The following is a 27,027-nucleotide window of genomic DNA, read 5'->3' on the forward strand; positions in this document are numbered from 1 at the left end:
AAAACAACTATTTCAGTGTTTTTGGCATTCAAAAGTTTCTCTCTAAATTTTACCATTATCTTGAAAGATGCTCGGTAATATTGCAGATGTCCTCTTAATCACCTTGTGTAAATCATATAAAATATAAATTCCATATAAAAGGTAGGTGAGAAAATATTGATTCAATAAAAGGCAAGAGGGGTTAATCTTTCATAGATTTTGTGTGTTTATTTCTCTTTGGAGTTTGTTTCGCTTTCTTTATACATTACACACACAATAGTTTTGTACCTCATGTAACAGCTCATATTCTGTCGAATTATGTACAGTGGATTGAATATGAGCAAATAATGGATCATGAAACCAAAACCACTACAAAATGAAACATTTATAAGCCTAGTATAAAAATGCAAGACACTTAAAGAACACTTACAACTTAAATTTGACAAGGCAATTCACATATACAACATAATTTCTTTATTTTTATTTGCATTCTTAGCATTTTTGCATGTAGGGTTTCTACGTAGTTGCATGTTCCTAAATTAACAGTCATAACATAGAAAAGAAATGAAACTTTAACCTAAATAAAAAAATTTAAAAGAAGCTCTGAAGTATTAAATTTCCAAAATCATTTTTTCGCTCACTTGTAAAAATTAAGAAAACAAAAAATGACAGAACACAAAATTCCATTCTTACATAACTAAAACAACTAACTTCATCCATTCATCAGTCTGAAATTTCTATTGTAAATTAAATGTAACTAGTATTAACATTATTAGCTCGATCTCATCATTCCTCAACACCTACTTGAGTACTGCTAACGTACTTGATTGCACATGAACACTTAGTCCGAAAATGAAGTAGAAAACAGCCACAAAGATCACTCCATTCATGGTACTTCAAATAGGTAAGGATATTTTCATGACTTTCTTCTGCCCCCTCATAGGTAGTTATTTGTGGCCTGTGGGGGGCAGCATCTGGTTGCCTCGCTCTTTTCCCCGTAGTTTTATTCCTACAAGAGAAATACGTAGAAAATATTTTGCATATTGCTTAAGAGAATCAAGATGCGGTGGAATTTTCACATTCTCAATGTTGTAGAGAAAAGTGTGTTCGGAAAGCAAGAAATGATACTCACCCCTCAGCACTGTGGAGACTTTAAGAGTTGCGGAGTTACTAAAATAAGTAACATGGTACTTTAAAAGCAATGGAATATTACCATGTTGTGTTGTCACACAATACGATTTCAAATGAAGCATATATACAAATGAAATAATCCCTAATCAAATTTGTGTATTTCTCATTATTATCAGTTATGGTGCTAATGGTTTCTGAGATTGGTAATCCAATTTTCCTTATTTTTAAGAACTCGAGTTTTGTTTTAGCAAATAAATTTGCCAGTTGAAAATTTATGAAAGTAATGCCAGTAAAGTAGCATCCATTACTTTTTTTAAAAAAATGGCATGTTATGATTATAATTTCTGACATAATGTTGGTAACATAATACTAACAATTACTGAAAAGTAAGACATTATGTTACTCGCCAACTCTACAAATAAGTAAATAATATTATACTTACTGCATATCCACAATCTAATTCCAAATAGTGTAAACACCTCTCCCCCCTCCCCTCCCCAAAACAATTTATTTTTCTTTTACATGATGCTTTGAATACAACACAACTGTATCTGAAACAGAATAGCTATCTGACAGTTTTATTTTGGTTTCACTGGATGTTGCCATAGACCCTGCTCAAGTATTATTGTAATACTGTACAAACTTCTAGCCAGGAATTTTATAAAAGGTCGAATATGAATATAAAAAAAGATGGGGGGGGGGTTTTGGATTTCTTTCCCTAGTAGTAATCAATATTCTTATTTTACTATTATTGCATGCTTACATCCAATATTTTCATTCTGACCTACTGTTTGAAAATTTCCAGAACTTGAAACATGTCGGAGTCGCCATTAACTTTAATTTTGACTAGAGAAATTGAGAGTGACCATTCATCAGGTAATTCAAACATTCAAACCATGCTTAATGAGTTGTTGTGGACCAGACTTTAGTTCATTCTAGCTGCTCAAGCTTCCGAATTTGTAGCTTCTCTCTTCCTCATCAGCAACAATAGTATAAACGTTGGCTGTGCAAATGTCAGGGGCGGCGCGTGCCTTTTCAGTCAGGCAGGGCACATTTTTCTTTTGGGTGGGGAGGGGGGCAGTTAGCCTCTATATTCCTCTTTAAGGTTTTTGAGGGGAGTTCCTTGATATGGAGTAAGTAAATTGTTCGAACAATTTGGAATAAAATTAACATTCTGATCAAGATATCTCTCCAAAGAGCATTAAATACTCACTACGTAGGAATACGAAAGATCAGCAACATATGGAACAAAAATACATGAATAAAAAAAAACCTCGAATACTAACGTCGCTTGCAGTAACTAAACTTTGGGTAGATACTGGAATGATTAGGAAAATGTTACACTGCAGTTTCTCTTCCATTGTCAATGAATTGAAAGGCGTAGATATTAAAGTTTCTACATGATTCAATGTCATATTCACCAAGTATCCACTAATATCAATGACTAAGTAGGAAGATGATGCAGCGTTAAGTTCAGTTACAACACTTTACATTGGCCATGTACCCCCAAAAAGTTCGTTTATACTTACGAAGATATTCTGCATGTCAAGTTGCTGGAACACAGACACAATTGCACAAATAAATAAACACGTACAGTAACTATAAAATCGCGAAAAACTAATTATTTCATAAGCGACCAATTCGCACAGACGGAACGCAACGCAAACTCACACACTAACTCAAATCCAAATCCGTATTACAATGGGAAGAAAAGAGGAAAGGAGGATCTTTTTGAAAATACGAGGGACTAGTTTGTGCAATAAAAAGTGTTGTCAACTTTTCAGGTCGCCGGAACAAGCGTGAAGAAAAGCATTCGAGGGATTTTTTTCTATCTTATTGCTGCAGGCTGGAAGAACGAATGAACTGCCTACCAAGCGTTGGAAACACTGAACGAGGCAAATATGAATGGGCAGGGCACCTCGTTTACTGCCCAGAGACGGCTACGAATTTTGCGCTTTTCTATTGTGAGGGGACCGTCCCTTGCCTATGCTGTAAATGTTTGGATCAGTCAGTGACGTCACGTCTCCAGGGCAGAGCCGAAATTAGACTCTCTCCAACAGGACCGAGAAATATATTAACCTCGCACAGGGTGCATGCCCTGTAAGTCTGGTTGCAGCAACGTAGGGGTTGAGGGAAAAAACAAAAAAAAACATTTACGCGTATATACCGATCGTCTCTTCAGATGAACTTTTTATGTTAAAATTGTTGTGGGGCAGTGCCCTAGTTGCCCTTTATGTAGCATCGCCACTGGCAAATGTTATTGTTTTGTTAACCCTTCATGGGTCACACGAGAAATATTATGTCGATGGTCATGTAAGGTGCCAGACTGGGTTCGTAAAATTTGTTCAATTAATAGTCTAAAATGCTAAAGCTTCAATTATTACGATTAGATCATTTTTTGTAACAATTGAGGTTCTATAATACTATACAAATTGAAATTCTATAAAACTGTAAAAAGGCACTCTTTGTTAGACACACAATGGCAGACATGGATTCAGACCGCAAGGGGATTCAACGAACTCCCCCCAAGCATCTCGAAGATCTGACTAACACTGAGAACAAAGGGGAAGAAACTCAGCTTGTTGACAAAACAATCATTGATAAATGATGACGTTATAACCACACACCCAGAACTAGAGATTGTGAGCGACCAACGCAGGTTTAGGAAAAAGAAAAATCTCACGAAGCTACCATAGGAATTAATGTTTGGCAACCTATTTTACCTAGAATTCTTCCAGAAATGTCAGTTTTAATTATTATGAGATGAGGCATTGCCGTGATGTAGTAAGAAACAAGTGCCTTGAATTTGGTCAGCTCTAGATGTGCCCCTGGAAGACTTGAGGCTGGCAGTGAGGCAGCTGTCTCACAACACAAACGGTCATAACGTAACCAGTTTCACCAAGGGTCTCCGGAAAAAAAGAGAAATAAATAAATAAATATGCAGTAAACGGTGACCACTATTTCTTGGTTTGCCTAAAGTTGATTCACCCACCAATATGTGGTTTATATTTGTGTCCAGGACATCCGGTATTGTTTTTAGTCTGGTTATTTAGCATCTTTTCTATTTTAGTTGAACCTAGGGCGATGAGCATGACTAAAACCCAGAACTTTCCAAGGCCACCCCCTGGCCTGGTATCCCCAGCTAGTAAAAGATTCCTCCTAGCTCTCTCTTTGTCATCATATTCAACCATACGGACTTCCCCGCTGCTGGCATCATTCCACCAAGACCACTTTTCTGTCTGAAAGTGACTGGGTATCTAAAGACTTTGCATTCCTAATACCTGCAGCTATTTCTGTAATACGTTTGTCACTTGAGATGAATAACACCTCCCTGTTCATTAATAGGTCTGTCAGAGTTTTCTTCTCAATAACGTTCCCACGTGGTCGACGCTTTCCCCAGTTTCCACATATTGATTGATTTGCTTTATTTTACTGTTTTTGTGCTACTTTTGGCTAATTTCCGAAGATGGGGATGAGGGATGATATGATGAAATTGATGAATGGACACTCACAAACCTACATGCCCAGGCCAGGATTCGACCCCGGGACCCCTGGCATCGTAGCACGATGTGCTAACCACTCTGCCAGTTAGCACATATGCAGGATGCCATAGGTGCTCATTATTTTAATGATGTTCTGCCATGCCTGAATTTGGCAAAACAAATTGAAGCAGCTTGTGCAGACTATCCACGTGGCCTCACGTGTAATCTTGGAGTGCAAGGGGTGACCCTTTATCAAGGTAATCAAATGACACCTCACTCTGGCATCTGGACCCATGTAACTTGTGTTATGTGAAGTAAAATCACCAAACAATCAATCACATATAATCTTCATTCTAAGACTCAAACTGAATCCCTTCTTTTGCAGCAACTAATGTTCTTCCTGGGTGTTATAATATTCATTTTCCACTTCGTGCACAGATACGCTAATTGGGACTGGACCTACTGGTTAAAGCAGGATCCAAACCAATGTGCCTTGATTACAAGCTGAAGATGTTACCAGTATGTCATCGGTGAAGCCTTGCATTCTTAGATGCATGCATGGGTGTGTGTATGGGGGGTGCACATGGAAAACAAAAAGGAAATACACTTCTTACATAAATAAACATTAATATATTTTATTTGTCTATTCCTATCGATGCTAACATTCACAAAAGTTGGTTTGTTTTGGGTAGGTACCAACAATCACTAAGGAAGGAAAAATGACACTTCCAATGTTACTTCACTATGGTGATGGTGATAACCAGTGCTCAGAAAGTTAACTTTGTTTAAAAAGAGTAACTGAGTTGCAGTTACTGCTACTTGAAAATTAACTGTAAGTTACTTTTTGCTAGAAATTTTCTTGCAAAGTACACACAATCCATGATCATTCCTTGTAATAATATAAATATGTGAAGACTTACAAGTACTGCTTTGCTGGAGTGATATCAATTGGGAAAATCAATTTTGTGTACCAACCATGGTATTTTGCATGTGGTAGCATCAATGCCACTTGCACCCGTTCCTTTCTGTTCCATTCCAATCTCAGCAAGATCCACTCCCTCGACAATGACTTCATCCTATCTCAACTAATCTAGCACATTGCAAATAAATGTAGCAATCACCGAAAACATAGAACTTTTTGCATGCAATTAGAAACAATGAATTTCAATAAAGCATGGATGTTCTAAATTTGGTATGAAATGAAGTCAAGCTTCCTTGCATTAGGCAAATCCACAAAAAAAAAAAAAAACTTTCACCTTAACATACAAAGAAAATACATTGTTGATAACATTACTTATTGCAAAAGTAACTCTGTTGCAGTTGCAGCTACCTAGTTTTACATTTAGAATACCTAAAAAAAGTAGCTTTTACTTGTAACTGTGTTACGAGGGGCGTATCATAAAGAATTACACTTTATTGTTTTAATGCAAAATGAAATGGCATAATTCCACGGACTGCGCAGGATGGGCGCATAGGTACCTTGTCTACTGCCAGGTGGCAGCACCGTGTGACAGTGCGTAGTCTGTGGCCTGTGCAGCCGTCGAAGCACAACGTCACAAGTGCTGTTGCGGACAACATGGAAAAAGATGAACGTGGTCATCGATGGACGAGTTGGTTTTCGTGGAAGGAAGGGGAAACAACGGCACGTATCCATAGACGGTTAGTGGCTGTGTGTGGCGAGTATGCAGTGTCACGGAAAATGGTGTATAATTGGGTAACTGGCTGGAAAAACGGTCAAACGTCGACGGAGAAGGGAAAGAGTCCAGGGCGACATGTGAGTGTGAAAACAGACGCAAACATCGCACGTGTGGAAAATGTAATACTGGAGAACAGGCGTGTGACGTTTACGAAACTGGAGAGGATTACGGGATTAAGCAGACGAACCCTGCAACGCATTGTGCACAGTGACTTGAAAATGGGTAAAGTGTCAGCTCGGTGGGTACCGAAATGTCTTACCGCATGCCACAAACAACAACGCGTAGACATTTCCAGGGAGCTTTTGGAACTTTACGACCAGAATCCAGCTGATTTCATGGGGAAGCTTGTGACAGGTGATGAAGTGTGGCTGCATTACCACGAACCGGAAAGCAAATCCCAATCCATGCAGTGGAAACATAAAGGTAGCCCCCCACCCAAGAAATTCAAAACAGCGCCCACGGCTGGGAAACAAATGGCCACTGTGTTTTGGGATAGTGATGGCATCATCCTCATTGATTGACTACCGAGGGGAACCACCGTTAACAGTGCAGTCTACGTGGCAACACTGACGCTGTTGCGTCGTGCAATTCAAAAGAAGAGGCAAGGTAAATGGGGCAAAGGTGTGCTTCTCCAACATGACAATGCCCGGCCGCACACCAGTCGTGAAACAACAGCTGCTATTGACCGACTGGGTTTCAAGGTGTTACCACATCCAGCATACTCTCCCGATTTGGCACCGTCCGATTTTCACTTGTTTGGCGTCATGAAGCCCCTGCGTGGTCACCATTTCAACAATTGTGAGGAACTCCATGAGGCTGTCCAGCGATGGGTGCACACAACTCCAAAGAACTGGTTTCAAAATGGTCTCGAACGACTTCCACACCGCTGGCGTAAGTGTCTACAGCTCTAGGGGGACTATGTTGAGAAAGTGCATATAGCCGATTAAATGTATCTATGTCTGTATGTATCGAATACAATAAAGTGTAATCCTTTATGATACAGCCCTCGTAGTTGTGATGCTGATCACGTCATCTCAACTATGGCTGAGATCAAGAATATGTGGAGCTCCACTTTCACATCACCACATATGCCTTGATGGGGGTTACCTTTACCTTAGTGGCAGCGATTGGGTTTTCCAAAACTGGGGGGGGGGGGGCAAAGACAGTACATTTCCCTTTGTATATAAGGTTTAGCATAATGCAGAGGCAAAAGTGGCAAAAACTGAGGAGGCAACTGACCCCCTTGCCCCTCCCTAATCACCGCCACTTTACCTATATCTTTTTCCTGTTTTGGAGTGAAGTTTCCACAATTTGCTAGCCATATGTTAATTTTCCTTACTTTTCCATCTTTTTCAAAATTTCCAGATTACTGAGAACCCTGACATATGCTAGACAATTGAACCAAATCATTCATATTCCACATTCCAAGACCCCTATTTCCCCAAACTTCAAGTACCTGACAACAAAGCAATACTTCCTAATAGTGTTCCCAAATATCACCACAATTCACAATCAACAATGCTTAGCTGTGACCCATCTGTCTGCGAGCATTTTATGTTTCCACAAGTTTTATCCTTCATGCCTCGCATGACAAAAAATGTCAATAGCACCAAACCTGAGTTCCATAAGCAACTTGCATTTATTAAAATTAGAATTAGAATTACTTCCAGTCTTACTAATTCTTATGTGTGTAGATTAGGCAGGATAGGTTTGGTGCTATTAGCATCCTACATTCCCAATATGTGGAAACACTGGGTACACACAGACAAGAGCTTAGAAGTAACTGGTCGCATTTAATATGCAATCCATACACAATGATTCAGATTACACTTTTAATACTACTGGCCATGGTAAAAAAATATTTTCTATCTTCAATACCTGTCCCACTTGATTTACAGTAACAGTTTTGGAAATTTTATTCATCTCAAGGAAACCGTCATTTCCAATTTAATCCACATTCTGCAGTAGTACTGGAGACCTTTACTTAGGAAATAAAACATCAACCTTAAAATCCAAGATTTTAAAATTCAAAAGGTTCCCATTTAGATTACCAAACTCACCATTTGCATAACAATATAATTTTAAATACGGAGAAACTAGTACTCACTTTATCCGTGAACCTGTTTTTAATTCTTTGTTCTATCAACAGCGCACCTAGCAGCAGACTGATAACTACAAATAATAGAAGCAACAGCACAACAAGTTCCAACAAGGATGGTGGCAGTGGCCACCAAAATTGATGTAACAAAGAAGAAAAAACAGGTTCATATATAAAGGGATTACTAGTTTCTCCGTATTTAACTACTATCGCATCTCTCATTTCCCAATTATGAAAAATATAATTTTGCAACTTACAGCACTTCAAAAACATGCTTTCACCAGTAATTTTCAAATAAAGGCACATGGCCATATTTAAAGAGGGTTTTTTAGGGTTCAACGCTCACCAAAACTTCTGGCATATTGGATTCATGGAAGTTCAGAAACCAGTAACTTATTTTCAAAAAATCATTCGAAGCTTCAAAAAATTACAACATGAAGACAATGCTGAGACGATCGAGCCACAGTTTTCAAACTTTTGTAATTCCTGAAACTTGTGTGAAACAGGTTTTATTCTTTGAGGCACAGCCTACCTGCAACCTCTCCATTTTCATTTATGATGTCTTCTTTCCAGTGCTATTCCTGATTGATTGAAAATTCTATTTCCAACTCATAAATCCCCTTTTCGATAAAGTTTCAATTCCCCTTGACGAGAGTTCAAACCTTGGACCTCCAGCTTCTTATCACTACCCTCCACCCGGAGGTCAACATAGCATATATATTTAACCTATATGTGTGGTCCCATAAAACACATACTTGAGTAGTGCTTAGTGGCTGTATATCAGTGTTGGGAAAGTTACTTTTTAAAAAGTAATTCAGTTACAGTTACTTCCCACTGGAAATTTTCTTGCAAACAAATTGCACAAATCAATTACTAATTGTAATAAAAAAAGAAGAAAATATTGTGCTGCTTACACACGGGGGACAATTATGAGGCCACAGATGAACAAACTACAGAAACTAGACACACTTCACAGCAGACAACTGACAATGGCTAGAATTGAGGACTACCAAACGGAAGATGAAGCATGCGATAAACCTGCCACTCTGAAATGCCTGGAACCCAGTGCCTACCGACTGGCCACGGACAGGAGAAAAATTTAGTTCAACAACTTTCTCTTTTCCTCTTCTATTGTTTGCAGGAATTAATGTAACAAAGGATGGACATTTGTATCACAGCAGAAACTAGTATTTTATCCATGATTCTGGTTCACTTTTAAGTACTAAATCACCAATAACTTACGGCACTTATATAGCAACTTAAGTGTAATGAAGTAACTGTAAAAGTAACTGCTGAAACGTTACTTCTATTTGAAAAAAGTAACTCTGTTACAGTTACAGCTATTTGGTTTTAAAACTAACTAACTAGGTACATTTCTTCAAAAAAGTAACTGTTACTTCCAAACACTGCTGTATATAATGCTGCTTGGCAAGCAACAATTCTCAGCACCTGTAGGGGGGATCGAACCAGTCCATAGACCCACCTAGAATACACATTGTTTATTGCAAGTTACAAAATGGCAGAAAGTTTGTTACTTTTATTGTTTATAACAGAAAAGTATTCAGTTATATATGTATATCAAGGAGACAATAACAGCAATAATAATTACTATTATTGTTGTTATTATTATTATTCACATTTTATCACTGGTCTGACCCCTCTTAACAATTTCTGGCAATGCCTATGGGAACAATGAGTAAACACCCTGAAAATTTTTCCTGTATATGGACATGTAACACATGTGGGTGCATCAAATTTCTAAAGCACCAAATAGAATATAAATTATATCACCCAAAATATTTTTATGACCTATTTGGACAATAACCCTGTATTTACGATTACATTTTCAGTTCTGTAAAACTCAAAAATGCTTCATAATTAATCTATTTCTGACATATGTCAGTACTTACAAACTGCACTTTATCAAATTACGATTTCCAATTGCAACCTTCATGTAGTGATTAAAGGAAAATTCTCTGAATGTTAATGCCAAAGGTTATACATTAGCATGCAATGTTAACTGGACATTATGCATTGTCTAGTGCTGTTAACTGTACTTATTCTAACTATTCGAGAGAACACCTCTTGTCTCATCTTCAGGTGAAATTTTTTTTTGCTGGTGGTGGGAATTGAGCCTACGACACATCTGTGATTTTACTATAAATCCTCTGCTCTAACCAACTACTTCACGGTGCCTGGTTGGTGTTTGATAGTATGAATCTTAGTGTCTTCTTGCTGATGAATGATGTGTTAAGGCAAAGAGTGACAGTTTCGCACCAGTTCTGCATTTATTTCAATATCGTCGGAATGGACATGGCTACTAGAAAAAATCCTTTACTATACAAGAGAATATGAATTTCTCTCCATGTTGCAAGTGAAAGCAATTTTGTAAATTGATTATTAAGCTAGACATTGTGTTTGAAAAATATGAATAAGTATTTACAGAATCCCATGTATTCCCTTATGGGGAAGCAACTTCAAGTTACAGTTCAATAAATGGGAGTGTCGCCTTATCCTACAACCAAGAAACTGTTCAACCTGTCCTCTGTTCTGTCCATGTACTTTTCTACACCATTGGATGTTTGATATTCACAAGAGAACAAATAAAGTAATGCTCCAATAAGCGCAATGCATTTCTCCTTGCCTCGAATCCTACTGATTGCACCATAGTTGATGCCATCTCGATCCCCATAGCTTTGACTTTATGAGAAATAAAAGTCATCGGGCACAACACTGAACATAACACTGGCTCAATTGTATAAACCTTAAACTTACACATAATGTCACACAATAACAACAAGACATTCATGTATACTTTTAGTCCATGTTTGTCTATCCATGTAACAAAAATCACATCGTCATGGTAACAAACACCGAATGTAAATTCGGTTACCTTTTCTTTATAAACTGAACCTATCATCTCCCGATACTTCTCTGGTGTTTGGCCTTTGCAGCATTTGCAAAAAATGCCTCACAACACTTTTGAGGAGTCTAATTATGCTGGATATTATGCAAAATTTAAATTCGCAATTATTTTGCACCAAAATATTTTGTGAAAAACTGTATTTCGTGGTTACATTATAGCTATTTTAACATTCTGATCTAATTCTCGAATATTTTGAAACAAAACATTGGTAAATTGATGCTTATAATTGGAGTGGGGTACTTGCACACTAATATTAATCAGTATTTTTAGCTACTTTCAATTGTTATATTTTTCTAGCATCAGTATTGGTGGTAGATAAAGAGTATCGGTATCAGTTCAGAGTGGTATCGTCTCAGCCCTAACATAATCTGTACATGATTTTTCACACTAGGTTTTCTGCATTATAAAGTCTCATCCATCAAGATATTTTAAATACTTTTGATTGCCAGTTTCAAGCAGGAAATTTGAGAAATTAATGACTGAAGTCGGGATGAATTATTTTTCTGGAATTCCCAGAGGGATAAGAAATTATCACAGGCATAGTTTACAGTTTTTGGGACAACTTGCTAATCTGTGGTACGAAAAAATAGGTGTCATGTGCAGCATTTCATGGAATTAACAATAGTCATTTTATGGGTGAAACCAAAAAAAAATGTGGCATTTTGGTGCCCTAGGACCCTAGAATTTTGTCAGTAGATGCAGGCAACATATAAACAAGTACTGACTATAAAATGCATGAAAAATATATCAGAATTGTTCCACTAAAATGCCACTAATAAAAGGATCTTTGACTTCCCTACTCTCCATTGAAACAGTGTTTTGCAAGAGGAATCTTGTACAGCTGCCACGTGCAACACTGTCTACTGACAAAACCTTGGTCTCCTAGTGTTGCTAACCAATTTTGTATGTCAGCAAAATATAACTATCCCTATCTTAATTTCTTATCCCTTTTTCTTCCCTGAAATGGACTTGCAGGGAAAAATTTCACCTATGATTTAATAAAAGTTCTTAAAAAATACTATAAAATGATGTACTTACGATTTGTGAGTATACGTTTTATAAATTCTAATTGACGTGGCCAAGATTGTGAACCTGATGAAGGGACCAGTTGTGTCTTGAAACATTGTTTCTTATAAAACGTATTCTCACAAATCGTAAGTAGTTCATTCTATAGTATTTTTTAAGTACTTTTATTATATCATTGCGAGTAAGTCACACACGCCTTATACATGAGATCACCTATGATTTGGGCAATTTATTAATTTCTAGAATTACTGTATGAGTAAAATGTAGTTCACAAATTTTCAATGGAGGAGGCTTCATGAAGTAGAAAATTTCATGTAAATATGGTTAACAGTTTTATGTCATAAGTTATGGGGTATCGTTGCATAAACTTTTGAAACATTGAGTATATCTTCTCTCCATTAAAATTGTTTGAAATGTCTGCACTATCGCATTATAAATAAATATACCTATAATGGTAAAATGATAAATGACATCAAGATTTCAACACTTGGACACCAGGGTGTTCTTGAGAAATTTAAAACATATGTAAAACCAATAAAACTTTAGAGAGAAAGGAAAGAGGTGACAGGTAGTGGAGAGTGAAAGAAAATGAAGGTCATCCAAGGATTCATATGTTGCTGCCTTTTACCATTCTACACCTACAGTTCTATTCAACCTTTCCACTTTTATTTACTTATAAGCACATTCTGTACAATTACTGTAGCTCAGGGAACAAAAGATTAACAGCAGGAAACTTGGAGTACAAAGTTAAATTTCAGCATTCCATAGTGGTACATGTGGAATAATTTGACCAAAATGATGTATTTCACAAATGCTACTTCAACTCTGACAAGCACTAGATGTCATTTGCAGATATTATCGGAAGATATTTTACGGGAGCTTTCACACCCAAGCGGCAAGTGACAATCAACTTGTATCACTAGTAAATTAAACTTCAGTAATACATACATACAACCTTTCGTACTGAGGTGATACGTCACTCAGACTGGGTCGTTTGTTTTAATTGTCTGGAGGTGCCCGTGTCAGTAGTCAGTTCGGTGTGAAAGCTACGTAAGATAATTTCAGACCTGAGACACAAGCAACACGTGCTGCTTGAGGATTTCACCAATCGAACGCACGCTTATGTGGCTTGTCATGCCACTATGGTGTGACACAGTGGCTTGATTAGCTTGTTCCCAAGCAGCAAGTGTCGTCTGTCTCTTCGGTATGAATTCTCCCTAAAACTATGCTATTGCTCTCTCCACGAAAATAGACCAGTCAAGGTCGGAGCTTCCCCTTGCATCTTACACACCCCTGGCCCTTCAAGGTTGCCACAATTTTTCTAAGCTGCTCAGTCGACACTTTGCGCATTGACGTATGTGGTTGATTTAGTCGAAATTGTTGTCTATTGATGCAACACTGTAGGTGGGCGGCGTGACTTTGACTGGACTATTTTCATGGATTTAGTTTTAGTTTCTTTGCAGAGCATGAAATGTTGGAATAAATATAAAAAACACGGAATGACCAAATCCAGATAATCCACGGCTTTCAAAGTGGATATCCGATCATTTGACCTGATTATCCATCTGCACTTCTTGGCCATTCCTATTAAAAACAATGTGCTTACATAAACATAGCATGGATAGGACATAAGTTAGGCTCTTAAAACATGAAAAATCGTGCATAAAATCACAAAAATTATGATTTTTAAAATTTGCACAAGAAATGGAACAAATATGTATTTAAAAACTGTGCAAACAAATAAATTAAATATATGCACATAAAGTTTTGTTTTTTTAAAAGAAAGAAAAATAGTTTATTGTGAACATAAAAATTTATCAACAGAACCAGCCCTCTCCATATTCTGATTTCTAATGAAGTGACATTACAATGCAATAACCGGAATGGCATTTGTATTGCTTTTGTATCTACGAACTTTATTTGTAACTTATAAAGCACAGCAAGAATACAGCTGTATACCTTCATGTTGCCTTTTGTGATGTTTCAAAACCACTGTTGTATTTGTATCTTTCTTTACGTCACATTTCTACCTCTTTAGGCTAATTGCAATGATGAAGGACAAGCACAAGGGAACATGCATGCCCATGCTGGGACATAGAACCCACAAACCACAGCGGTTAGATTAAAATCATGTTAAAAGCAGATCTTTTTACAGGCCTAATATTAAGCATCAAGTGAAGGCAGAAACCACTCCACACACAAATAACTTTCAAAATATATAGCATACTAATCAAGTTTTATTCAGATTTAAAAGATAGCATTTTTGAATAAAAATGCTAGTAGCTACAACCAAAAAAAAATAATAATAGTAATAGAACCCATGTTCCTATATTTTGGTGTGGATGAAGCAAGTAATCTCGAGTTATTTGCTGTTCACTCTGACGCGTCTCCCTGGAAAACGAAGAGCATTGTCATCAAGGAATTAGCAGGAAAAAAATATCATATTTCTAATCAAAGCACTGTCATCGAGGAATTAGTACGGTAAAAAAATCATATTTCAAATTAAATAATAATAATTTGTGCATAACTTGCGATGTATGGCAATGTTTGTGTCTGATCAAAAATTCAAAATTAATTACTCACTTTGGCACCTGCCTTTAAGAACAATAACTTTACTTTTAACAAAATATGTATATATATATATATGCACGATTTTATCATGTCCTCAGTAATGGGGTATTGAGATAGACAAAGAGACATAGATACGTTACTAACTAATATCAAATACGTACAGAAAAAATCATTCTCGTGGAACTAGGTTTTGGTATAGAAGTGACTTCAAGCTGCTGCACTCGGTACTAAACAAGAAATGTTTGCTGTCAATATGTTTTATCAACAAGATCAATTATATGTTGTTACTTGCTTATGTAGTTAACGCTGGGAGCAAGAAATAACAACCATATTTTTCGTGCCACACAATGGCAATTTGTTTGATGTCCACTTTATGCTCAGATAGGCTAATCGGGACTTAATTTACCAATCCAATCGGAATCCAATCTGGAACACCTTGGTTGCAAAGTGAGAGTGTTGGCCGCTACACTATCAGGAAACCCTCCCTGCACAGTAGTAAGAAACTGGTGCATGTGCGGTTTAAACAGCATTCATGTTTTCACCTCGTAACAAATTAGGGAAAGACGAGAAAAGCACAGCACAAATTAGCACATCGTAACTGACAGTTCATGAGTATCCTAAAACTAAACTCCGTGGTGCAACGGCCTTTGAAGAGCCTGGATATGCCAGAGTGGCGTGTGGACAGCGCAACGAGTCTTATCACCAATGTTTTCTGGCTTTCGTGATCAGAGGCGCTACGACTTCTTTTCAAGTAACTCCCCAAGATGCTGGGTCAACACCGAAATTTTGGAGGCTCCCACCGGGAATTGAACCTAGGGCCAATTACACCAAAGGCAAGAGTGTTAACCACCACTGTTAGCTAGTTTCCTACTAGCGTTGATTTTCAAGGGTGGAAACAGAGGGATAAAAAAATTGGTAATAAGGTTAAAAATGCTGACAATCATTCAAAGATATTCCCTGACATGTTTGTCACATTGTGTCAGTCTTGCTTTGACCTTGTTGACTATTTATAGACCTTCGGTGTTTCCAATTACGAACAAGAACCTGCATATGTGTGGTTGTGTGCTGCTTTTCTTAACCCGGTTTTAAACATGCACATGAAATGAGATATTTAAGAAAATATTGATTCATTTTATTCTCATGCTTCGTAAACTTCACTAGGTAAAAAGTTTGTCTAGTAAGTGGTGATTTTGAACCTAGTGCAGCAGCTACAAGATATTCCAATAGCAAATCCAGTTCGTTGGCAACTTTCTTCCATACACAAAAACTTCAGACTGAAACAATCTATCAACACAACAGTGAAAAAATACTTACCGATGGCTCTTTCTATTTTTCCGAGGATATTTTGATTTGGTATGGCTCTGCCTGCTTCGTAGTCATTGATGACCTGTGGCTTCTCATTGACTCTCTGAAAATAGGTGAAAGGACAACGTATAAACAAAATCCACTAAGATTCTGTACCTAAGGAGCCTTTCCATTTCATTAGCATGCAGAAATTGAAGCACTCTACCTCTCCAATGAACAGGTGATACCCAAGAAGAGGCAGGCTGTATAATACTTATCATCTAACCATATACAGGATACTGCATAAGCACCTCTAGGGTTTCTGGGATCAATATGAAAGTAACCAAGACAGGCACAGTTCAGTCTCTGGGTTTTTGTCCTGTGTATAGGACAAGTGGCAACCCAGCATTGTGAGGAAATTGGGGTTGAGTGAGTAGCATAACCTGGTCTCAGATATTTCCTATAACAACTGAGGGTTCGACATGCTGACCCCATGTCACCCCATTACTGGTTGAAAATCTCCACACCTCTATGTAGGATTGTGAGAGGGAGACTGGCAGTTGGGAGATAGGGTAAGGCCCTTTATGGATTATTATTATATTAAGACAGGCACAGCAGTCAAAAGCATCTCATTATATGGGGAAAATCAAGTTCTTGTAGAACAAGAGTGAAGCTAGGTATAGCTGCATATTTCCTCCGTTACAATCAGTAGATAAGGTAAGGAAAAGCACCGTGCAATGACGGCATGTGGGGATAGGGATCCACACATTCTAGATCTCACCCATTTTTTTGGAAGATGTGATCAGCACCATGCTCCATGTGCATTTAGCCCCAGGGACCCATTGATTTGAGGCTGGGTGAGCCCCAGCACCATTTTATGCAGGGACAAGGCAGAAAAATTCCTACCTTAGATCACCCAGTTCGGGAATCGAACCCAGGTCTCCCACATGGCAGTCAGACACCCAACCGACTAGACCACCATGGCCCTTTTGTTACAAGCAGTACTGTCACAATTATGTTCTATAGAGGTGAACGGGGAAGCATTTCGTGTGTTACAATTTACCCCCAAAAAGTCAAATAGTGATGGTATAACAATTTTTTTGTGCAAAGTACCACAAAGACAGACAGAGAACACTTCGTGAGATACAGGACATTCTCGTGGTTGCATGTCCTTCCTGTGGTGTTACCCAAAAGATTCGAGACCGACAGATGTTAAAAAATTTAGACAGATATCTGCCATGTCTGCAAGGGAGGACATACCAAGCATCGGTAATGTTCTACAAAAAACTTGGTGAATTTCCACATTTAATGGTATGCTTTTTTCTGGCATGTCTATCTTGGTAATTTTTCTTTATTGAGTCCAGAAACCCCGAAGCGAATTACAAATTACCCTGTAGAAACTATTTAAGCTTTATCTTTTACAGATTGTCCACGTGGCTTCTTGTGCTCTGTAATTAATAATATTATTACAAATTTTTGGACACTGGAAGTACAGAATTTTTAATATTTATTATTATTACCTAAGGCTGAGTCAAAACCAACACAAGTCGAATCCATATCGGAAAGTGTTGGTTGCATTTAATCACCTGAAAATTAAGCAGAACGCATATTTTTCATTATATTTATGACACTGTGGGAAGGAATGGATTTTGTGATTAAATGTGCCATTCAAAGTAAAACTCTGGTCAGTTGCTATGATATAGTTCCAATGGAAATTTATCGAGAAGCAGTAAATGATTAAAAGAGAGAAATATTTTGGAAAGAGTATAGAGTTGTTAGCTTCCAACAATGTAATATTATTGACAAGAATCATTATAGAACTTTCTTTTTGGTTTAGTTAAATTTATCCTATTGTTATAAATGTAAAATTAATCACACTACGATGGAAAGTCATTAAATAACAGGAATGTTATGAATAACTCTCTTATTACTTACAGAAATTGTTTTCCGTTGCGCATCCTTTTCCATGTAATTTGCAATAAAATTCTTGTTATTTATTGACCTTCCCTCATATGAATAAATGTCCGATGATTGAAGCATGTGTTCTACCAAAACGTTACATCAAAAGGTATTTAAACACCTATAACAACGATAAACTACAAGAGGAATATTTTTTCATTGTACATACAAGAAGAACAATGTGCTACTGAAATAGTGCACAATTTCAGAAATTCGAACCCTAGTATCACATGCATGGAAAAATTCAATTTAAGAAACAGAGGTCATTGTGAGTGCATGGTTTTGAATGCCTGCAAGGAAAGACATAGAACTCATTCTGGTAAAAAAATACAAACTAAACTGCTAGATCAACAATGCAACAATTGAAACTGGAAACACTTCAATTGTTTGGGATGAGCACTGAATAAAAAGAACTACTATCGCCATTTACTGTTGGCAAACTTGGAAAGGATATCAACAACTGCAGTTAGGTCGTATTGGTTAAGATTCAAGTGGTTCTACAAATGATTCCACAACTCTTTAAAATATTTGTGCGTGTGTATGCTGGACAATTTCTTACCAAACTGATGTAAAATACTGTATGTTATTTACAATATTTTGAATACGACTATGCAGATCCATATAATATGTATCAGTATCTACGAATATCACTGGAATAGGGATACGGGAAAGCATCAGTTTGAATTCAATCACTGATACTGACGTACACTTTTCTGCAGTCTAATTCCCTGGATATTAAACAGATTTCAAAATTTTCATTTGCACCAGTATTGAGTGAAAAGTTGGCTTTGTGATAAAGTGACAAGCAAACTCTGCTGCACTGATGTGAAAAAAGGTAATAGCAAACAGCACCATCGGGGGGAAGGTTCCACACATTTTTGATCTTGACCATTTTCTTTTAATTGATGGATGGACGGAACCCTGAGCCGCTTTAAGCAGCGATAAGGCTGTGAATCAAACTTCAGTCTCCCACATGAAGTCAAACGACCATCGACGACCACTAGAGCGCCAGTACTTTATTGGCACTGGTTACACCTTCATATCGGTCCGTCCCTTTCAAAGTAACTTTTTTAATAAGAACAAAAGAAACTAACAGAAGAATCAAAGCCATGTCCGAGTGTAATCAAAGCATACACATACTGTGGCCAGATCCTTCTGACTCCATCCCTTCGACTGCCGTCCCTGCTGAATGAGCTTCCCTACGTCAAGGGGAACCTTGTCGTGCCTCAGCTCCTCCGTCTCACGATCCAACTTAGCCGTGTTCTTTGTGGTCTGATGTTGTTTGTTTTGCCCTGCACCCCCTGCAAAAGACAAAAGACCTCCAGGTCAACAGGAGAAAAACACTGTGTTACTTGCTATTTAACCATACAAATCTAAGTTGAAACACATAAAATTATTTTACTATTATTACCATTATGTTAACATGCATTTCATTTACAATTAGTCTTCTTTTTATAATGTGTCACAACCGACACATACAATAATATGAAATATTGCCTTCCTGAAGTTTTAACCTTTAGATGGTCCAGGCTTCTCGGCGGGAATTTTAAATTCGAACACTCTTTGGAGGAACATTGTTATAACTTAGGCACTATGGGAACAATCTACTTCGAATAACTTTTGTTTTGCAGCTAAAAGATCAGCGCATGCTACCGTGTACAATTCAGAATGCTGGACCGAGGAAGGGGGTGGAGGGGCACAATCCCCGAATTTCAATTGAAAAAAAAAAAACCTGGAGTTTGCCACTCTTCTCCCGCTATTTTGGGGAGAGGGTGCAAACTTAGTATTCTTTTCAAAGAATGGACATCTCCAAAGAGAATGAAACATGTTTCATGTTCCTGTGTGCCATACAAGTTGAATAATGAGCCAAAATGTGAAACTCTGTTCGGAAATGTGACATGGATATGTTGCGGAGAGAAAGGGGGATCATCAATGTGAATTTCCCAGGCTTGCTCCAGACATGTGTCAAGAGTTTCAACCCAAACATAAGAGTATGAAGGTCCAAAAAGCACATCCATTTCATAATCAGCACCATGATACCATATGGTATCATCAGGCCAGTACAACCTTACTTTTGATGATACCATATGGTATCATCGGGCCACTAAAGGTTAAAGACTTCACACAGGATAGTACATTTCTTAAAAAATAATTCATTACCTTACTTTCAAATGAAAACTGCAGCAAATATGTTAAAAATTAGTACTGAGAGAAGCATTTGTTCGTCCTATTTTGCAATTCAATAAGGATGTCATAAAACTTTACTTATTAACACTTCTCACACACATCCATATTGTGTTCATGCAATTCATCATCTCGGTCAGAAGGACAAAATACTTACGAAATAAGAAACTAAACATGCAAACAGATGCATATACATAAATACAACTGTTATAATTTCATATATGTACCTTCTATCCCTCATTTACATGCATTTACTGCTTTTTTACACACACCCTAAATGGACTTTTTAATGACTGCTATCTGCAAACCTCCTTCCAAAAAAAAAAAAAGTATCATCGAAACACACTTACACTTTTGCTGTGTTTCTACAGCAATTCCTTGGCGACGAGCTGCATTAACTGCCTGCAAGTAAAACAAATAATGGCCTTATTAAAATGAATATACAAAAAGAAAGAAAATAGCACTGCTGAATACATTAAGTATTGGTCTTACAACATTACATTCGACAGTAAAGAAAGCACTACGGTATCTGTAGAGCCTTCAGATATACACTCTGAAAGCTCGAGACAAAATGTCTAAGTAGTAACAGGGTTAAATTTGTCACAGAGAATAATGCAACCTTCCAGACTTCTAAAATAGGAGTTAACAAAAAAATTTAATTACTAGGGATGGAACAGAGTAATCAATATCATATTGGTATTTGTATTTTTACCATTGGTGATTCTATTCTGACACTTTTGGCTTACAATAATGAGGCTGAGATGAAATTTATAAGAGCACACTCACAAAGAACATAAATGCCCAATTTGGCATTGATGCAGGCAGTGGAGATGAAATATTTAAGGAGAATATTGGGGAAGACTAGAAGGGATAGAATAAGGAATGAGGAGATCCGACAGACAGTGGGTGTGGTGAAGCTTCAGGACAGGATAGACGAGGCACAGATGAGGTGGTTCGGACACATGAAGGGGATGGATGCAGAAAGACTACCAGTAAGAGCTTACCATGCACAAGGAGTGGGAATAAGGCCAAGGGGGAGACCAACATGTCAGTGGAAACAGCAGATAGTGGAGTGTTAGAAGAGGACAAGATTGGAACACGGTGGAAAGAGAGGAGTGGTGGAAGAACATGAAAAAATGGAGAGGCTTGACTTCTATGCTGACCCAGCCGGAGGCAGGAAACGGCGAAGGATGATGATGATAACGTATGACCTAATGAAAGAGCTTACTACATGAAGAAAAATCTAGAAAATAACGGCTCAAGTGAGTGATTTTTTAAAGTTTAGGTTAGTATGCCAATTCAAAGTTTTGTGGCTGATTCCATAGTAATATGTAGTTTGCGGCAAACAAGAGATGTGTGGCACTTATTGAATTTAAGAATGAAAATTTTGGGGGAAAAACATAATATCAGTTAGCAACACTGATAGATTAGAATTTTGTATGCTGTTGCAGGCAACATGTGCCAATGTACTGACTATACAATTGCAAAAAAAATAAAGACTGATGTAAACCTATATGCACAAATGCAAGTTCATTAATTTCTGAAAGGTGGGGGGAAATCCATATTTTCTGACCACCTTCAATTCTTAGTTTGTTGCCATAGCATTTCTGCCCAAAAATGCCTCAGACAATGGTGCATTAAGAGTGATAATTCTGGAACCTACAGTTTATGACGTAATTTATAATAAATTATCCTTCTGCTTCCTTAAAAATGTGTTCACACATTTGTACACAACTCAGTTTTGTAAACATACTATTTCTAAGTACCCTAAAATGCTTAGATTATTTTCCTCCACAATCTGTTAAAATCATTAAACAAATGGGAGTTAAATGGGGGGAAAATATTCTTGCAAGTGAAAAACAAAATAAACAAACAAACAATACAAATATATACAATTCACTTGGCTAATATATTAGTTACCTTATATTTTTATAGGAAAAGCAAAATGATGGTTTCATCAGTTTGTCCATTCCAATTAAGCTGTTTAAAGGTGTGATGAGTCACTACTAGGAGTTGCAGCATAGCTTGTCTATTGTCAAATAGGATAGTTTTAATCTCGATAACAGTTTATGCTACCAAACATATTAAAAGTCTCCAAAAAAAATTACAATTCTACTTTGACGACAGCAAATTCTACATTTGGCACAATTTCTGACAAACTACGTAATTTTACAAGAATGTGAGTTCTCTTCCAAAGCAGTCCACCCATAAACAATTAGGAAAATGATTTTTGAGCTGTATTTATTCATCAACCCTTCCCAAATGTTCCAACTCATGTTAATTGCTATTTTAAAGTAAATGCTAAAATAGTGTACAGGGTGCCCATATATTAACAGGGTACCTATTCGATCTCCACTGAACACCTCTCACTTGTTTATTTAGTCATTTCTAACATTCATACTTACCTATTCTGCATTGCGAAAGATTCTTTAAGGTGGCATTTTGGTTTTTTCATGAAAATAATTTCAATTTCTCACATTAACAGTAATTATTGTTCTTCCTTTTTTCGCTTCGGTAACACGCCATACGGCAGGCACAGCTTGAGTTGCGTCGTGGATCATCAGAGGGTATGCAGTGTTTCCAACCTTCTTAACCGAAAAATGCCCCACAAACCATACACGCATAGCCCCACAAACCATTCACGCATAGCCCCACAAACCATTCAAGGTAAGGTTAGGTTAGGCAAAGATAGTTAAAATTTGTGGTCGTAGTAATATCTGGAATGTATATTTCGTTATTTCATCTTCTTGCAAAAAAATTGTGTGGTTGGAATCACTGACAGGTGGTTACGTCATCAAACATACGCAACATCCGGTTCACTTAGAGAAAGCAAATAAAAGCAACGGAAATTGTGCGTCGGAGATATATTTTTCTTCAAGAATACATCAATTCCCGGTAAAATATATTCCACGATGGAAGAAAATACCTCCACAAACTTTGAAAATGATACAGACACTCATTTCCGTAAGTAGTTTCTTCTGTCAAAATGAAGAAATCCGTTTGGCGGAGATCGAATTGTTACCATTAACAGTACGTAAGAATTATTTATTACTAAACTGTCTTTGGTGCAAGATTATGATGCACAGAGTGCTCATGAATATGCGTTAAAATTGAATATGGTAGTCCAAATTGACGCCTTAACAAATTTGTTGTTATTATTTCTTATAGTTGAAAAAATACACCTGAGAAAATTTACTAGTGTTGTGAATTACAGACCTACAAAATTTAATCATCTGTGATCAAAGGTTCTGCAACACTATCATTGGTTTCCAGCGGCGTGCCCAAGGGGGGTTATAACCCCCCCCCCCTTTTGGATCAGCATTTCTAACAAAAAGAATGTCAAAGGCAGGAAAATATGACTGACTACATAAAAAAACTACACATGTGCTGAAAGGTTATAAACCAATTTATGGACTGGAAAAACAGTAACGGTTCCAATTTTTTTTTATCATTTTCAAATTCTCCTAGCAGGAAGACTAATAATCATAGAACTTTAGAAATCATTGTCACACGAAATTTGAACCTTCTTTAAAGTAATGAGCATGGTTTGGATTTTGAAAAAAGTATACGTTGATTTGGTGTTTTAAGTCCACTTTATGCACAGTAAGGCTAATCGAAACTGGACCTACAGTATAAAGTGGGATCCGAACGACTATGTGCCTCCACCAGGTATTGAACCCAGGACCCTTACAATGCAAGGATGCTACCAAAGCCATCGGTAAAGGTAAAGTCTTCCCCTGTGCATAGCACCACGCCATGAAGGTGTATAGGGGGTGTGGGGGACGCCCCACACTTTCTTGATCCGGTCGTGAGTGGGGGTGATGTGATCAGCATCACGCCCCTGACCACCTTTACCCCCCAGGGTTTCCCCCAGGTACCCATGTTATTCGACGCTGGGTGGGCGCCGGGGAGGCCTGATTTATATTGAAAAAACAACTTAAAAATTACTTTACGCAAGCATGCGCATTTCCCATGGACAATGTGTTTTCCATTAACAAGTGACTGTATCATAGACTAGTGGGAATTAATGTAGAAGAAAATCGGAACCTTAGTAGAATGCATTTAGGGACTTTATTTAAATGATAAGAGAACCAAACCTGGTCTGCTTAACCTAACTATGAACTCATATATTGAACACGTCCAGGCCAGGCCAAGATTGGAATCCGGTAGCCCTGGCATCATTGAAACAGAAAACAGCACCAACCCTACCTTAGTGTAAGACTACATCGGTAAATTTCTCGTATCGGACAAACGGATTTCTTCATATTTACAGGAGAAATTACTTACCGAATGCAGTTTCTTTAGACTTGTGGAAGTTCGGGGAAGTGTTTTCTCGCATCGTTCATTGAATTTTGCCGGTAAATCATCTATTTTTCGATATAAATGTGTGACCGATGTACGAAAGCTCTTGCATCCATTTACTTCCAGGTGGATGTAGCCTGTGTCTGATGACGTAATCCCGGTCAGTGTTTCCAAACACGTGTTTTTGTAAATGAAGAAGGTACATTTCCGCAAATGGTTTGTGGGGCTATGTGTCAATGGTTCGTGGGGCTATGCGAGAATGGTGTGTGGGGCTATGCATATTTTTTTCGAAACCAATTTTTAACTATTGTAAACTATAGTGACCCTACCTAACCTAACCTTACCGGAAATGGTTCGTGGGGCTATGTATGAATGGTTTATGGGGCTATGCATCAATGGTTTGTGGGGCTACGTAGGTATTTTTGGGTGCAGTGGGGTGGAAACACTGCATGCTGAGTACGGTAGTGGAACTGTGACCGCCATTTTGCATGTTACCGAAGGCAAAAAGAATCGAAGAAAACTTACTCGATATGTCGCAAATAGAGCTTATTTCCGTGAAATAAGCGAAATGCCACTTTCAGCAATGTTTCTCAATGCAGAATACGTAAGTACGAATATTCAAATTAAATGAACTAGCAAATTTCAGCCGTTTGTCCGATACGAGAAATTTACTGACTACATCTACTGGATTACAACAGCACCAATGAATGAATAGGGTTACATTATACCATGACTATAGCCACGGCGTTAAAGGTAAGTTATATGATACGTTCTTCAGTTCGATGTTACAAAAAATTGCAATATACAATAATGCAAAATTTCCTTTAACGAAACTTTCAGGACTTTCGAACTAATTATACAACGGTTGCAATTCTTTTATATACGAAAAAATTAAGAACATACATTCCCTATATTTACCAATGGCATGTTTGTAAACAAAGAAAATGACAGTTTCATTTAGTATTCTGCTTCTTTACTTCTAGTTATATTTCCTCAAGAAAATCATTTACACATCCATTTAAGACAGTGATAATTGTACATTAGTGAATTTTAAAATATATTAGTCCAACTCTAGGAAACAAATGACGACGTATAGTTCAACTTCAATGAAATGATGATGGAATAATGCAAAGTGTAACTTACATCATCCTTTGTATGTTTCCATCAAAATTACATATAGTAGCATCGGATACTTACACAACATACCCGCTTTAAGCCTTTTCATGAAATATACGTACCTCTTCGTCTCAACAATTTATACGACATACAATCATGGCAGAAACGCAGTAAGTTCTCGTCCTTACCTTAGCTAAAAATTCTCACCTGCTCAGTCTTCATCGCAGAAGCCTTTGGTGGCTTTTTGCGCAGAATTGTAACAGTTTCCCAGTCTGTTTGAGACATAATTTCGTACGTATGTATGAAATGTGACACAAAATTTCCTTCCGTCTAAGCAAAACAATTTTTTTTTACGCGATTTCGGGAATGGACATGTATTTACAGCTGATCAACTACGATCGTACACAAGCACCAATAAGGCTCCACCAATAACCAGGCATAACTAATCGATGTTTCGACATGTGCGATGGTGGTGGTGGCGCTGATGCTGCATAAACAGTTTTGTTTACTTGGTTAAAAATAAAATTAAAACATAAACTTTTATAATTCACATTGAGATTTTTGTCAACAAATATTTATAGTTGGGTCGGGATAAGAAGATTTGCCGATCAACGTAAAACAATGGCATCACCAGGCAATGGACATTTTTCTACTACGACATAAAAAACGTTTTAAATTCATACATGGGGTGTGCGATTGCGAGACAGAAATTTTTGGGACGGGATCGGGACGGGAAAAATTCTCAATTTCCCGAAGCTCTTGAATCTCGAATTCTACACGTCATTTTCACCTTATGTGATTATTTTTGCGTTTCTGGTACAAAAACTAACAATTTACGATAAGTCCCAGACATTTACAATGCAGAAAACGTCGAAAATTAAAGACCTTTTAAAATGACCGTTCGGTATTTCCCTACTGCTCGGGATCCCGAAAAGTCTGGAAGTTATTTCCCGAAGTCGGGATCGGGACGGGAAATTTTTTTCCCGATCCCGGTCCCCGACTTTTCGGGATCCCGCACACCCCTACATTTTACGGATTATGACCAGTGATGTGCAGTAGACTATAAGTTTACGTCTACATGCGTTGTCTACACGTAATCTACACGTCGATTACATTGGGTTGTAGTTTACATAGACTACGTAGACAATCTAAAGTGCATTAAAATTAATTTTCAAGGGTTTCATGAAGGGAAAGTGACATTTTCAACTATATTGGTTCCTAACGAAATAAAGAGAATCCTATTTACAATAAAATTTCTCTTCTCTTCTATTA

General features: G+C 37.5%; 1 protein-coding gene across 2 annotated transcripts; it reads right to left on the reverse strand.

Moving 5' to 3' along the window:
* Nucleotides 1-211: 211 nt before the first annotated feature.
* On the reverse strand, nucleotides 212-26,192 carry mbf1 (multiprotein bridging factor 1). Of its 2 annotated transcripts, none has more exons than XM_083144461.1 (5): nucleotides 25,963-26,192; nucleotides 20,688-20,739; nucleotides 19,294-19,454; nucleotides 16,225-16,318; nucleotides 212-988 (listed from the first exon to the last, which is right to left on the reverse strand). In XM_083144461.1, exons 1-5 carry the CDS (start codon nucleotides 26,038-26,040, stop codon nucleotides 927-929), a joined length of 447 nt encoding a protein of 148 aa, XP_083000587.1. In that variant the 5' UTR covers nucleotides 26,041-26,192; the 3' UTR covers nucleotides 212-926. The 2 variants fall into 2 exon arrangements, with proteins under 2 accessions (XP_083000587.1, XP_083000589.1); XM_083144463.1 differs by lacking the exon at nucleotides 212-988 and adding an exon at nucleotides 14,559-14,730 and having other exon boundaries at nucleotides 25,963-26,191.
* Nucleotides 26,193-27,027: the final 835 nt, after the last annotated feature.

The sequence above is a fragment of the Lepisma saccharinum genome, chromosome 23, assembly GCF_977018435.1.
Source record: "Lepisma saccharinum chromosome 23, izLepSacc3.1, whole genome shotgun sequence".
In the NCBI taxonomy this organism is placed as follows: Eukaryota; Metazoa; Arthropoda; class Insecta; order Zygentoma; family Lepismatidae; genus Lepisma; species Lepisma saccharinum.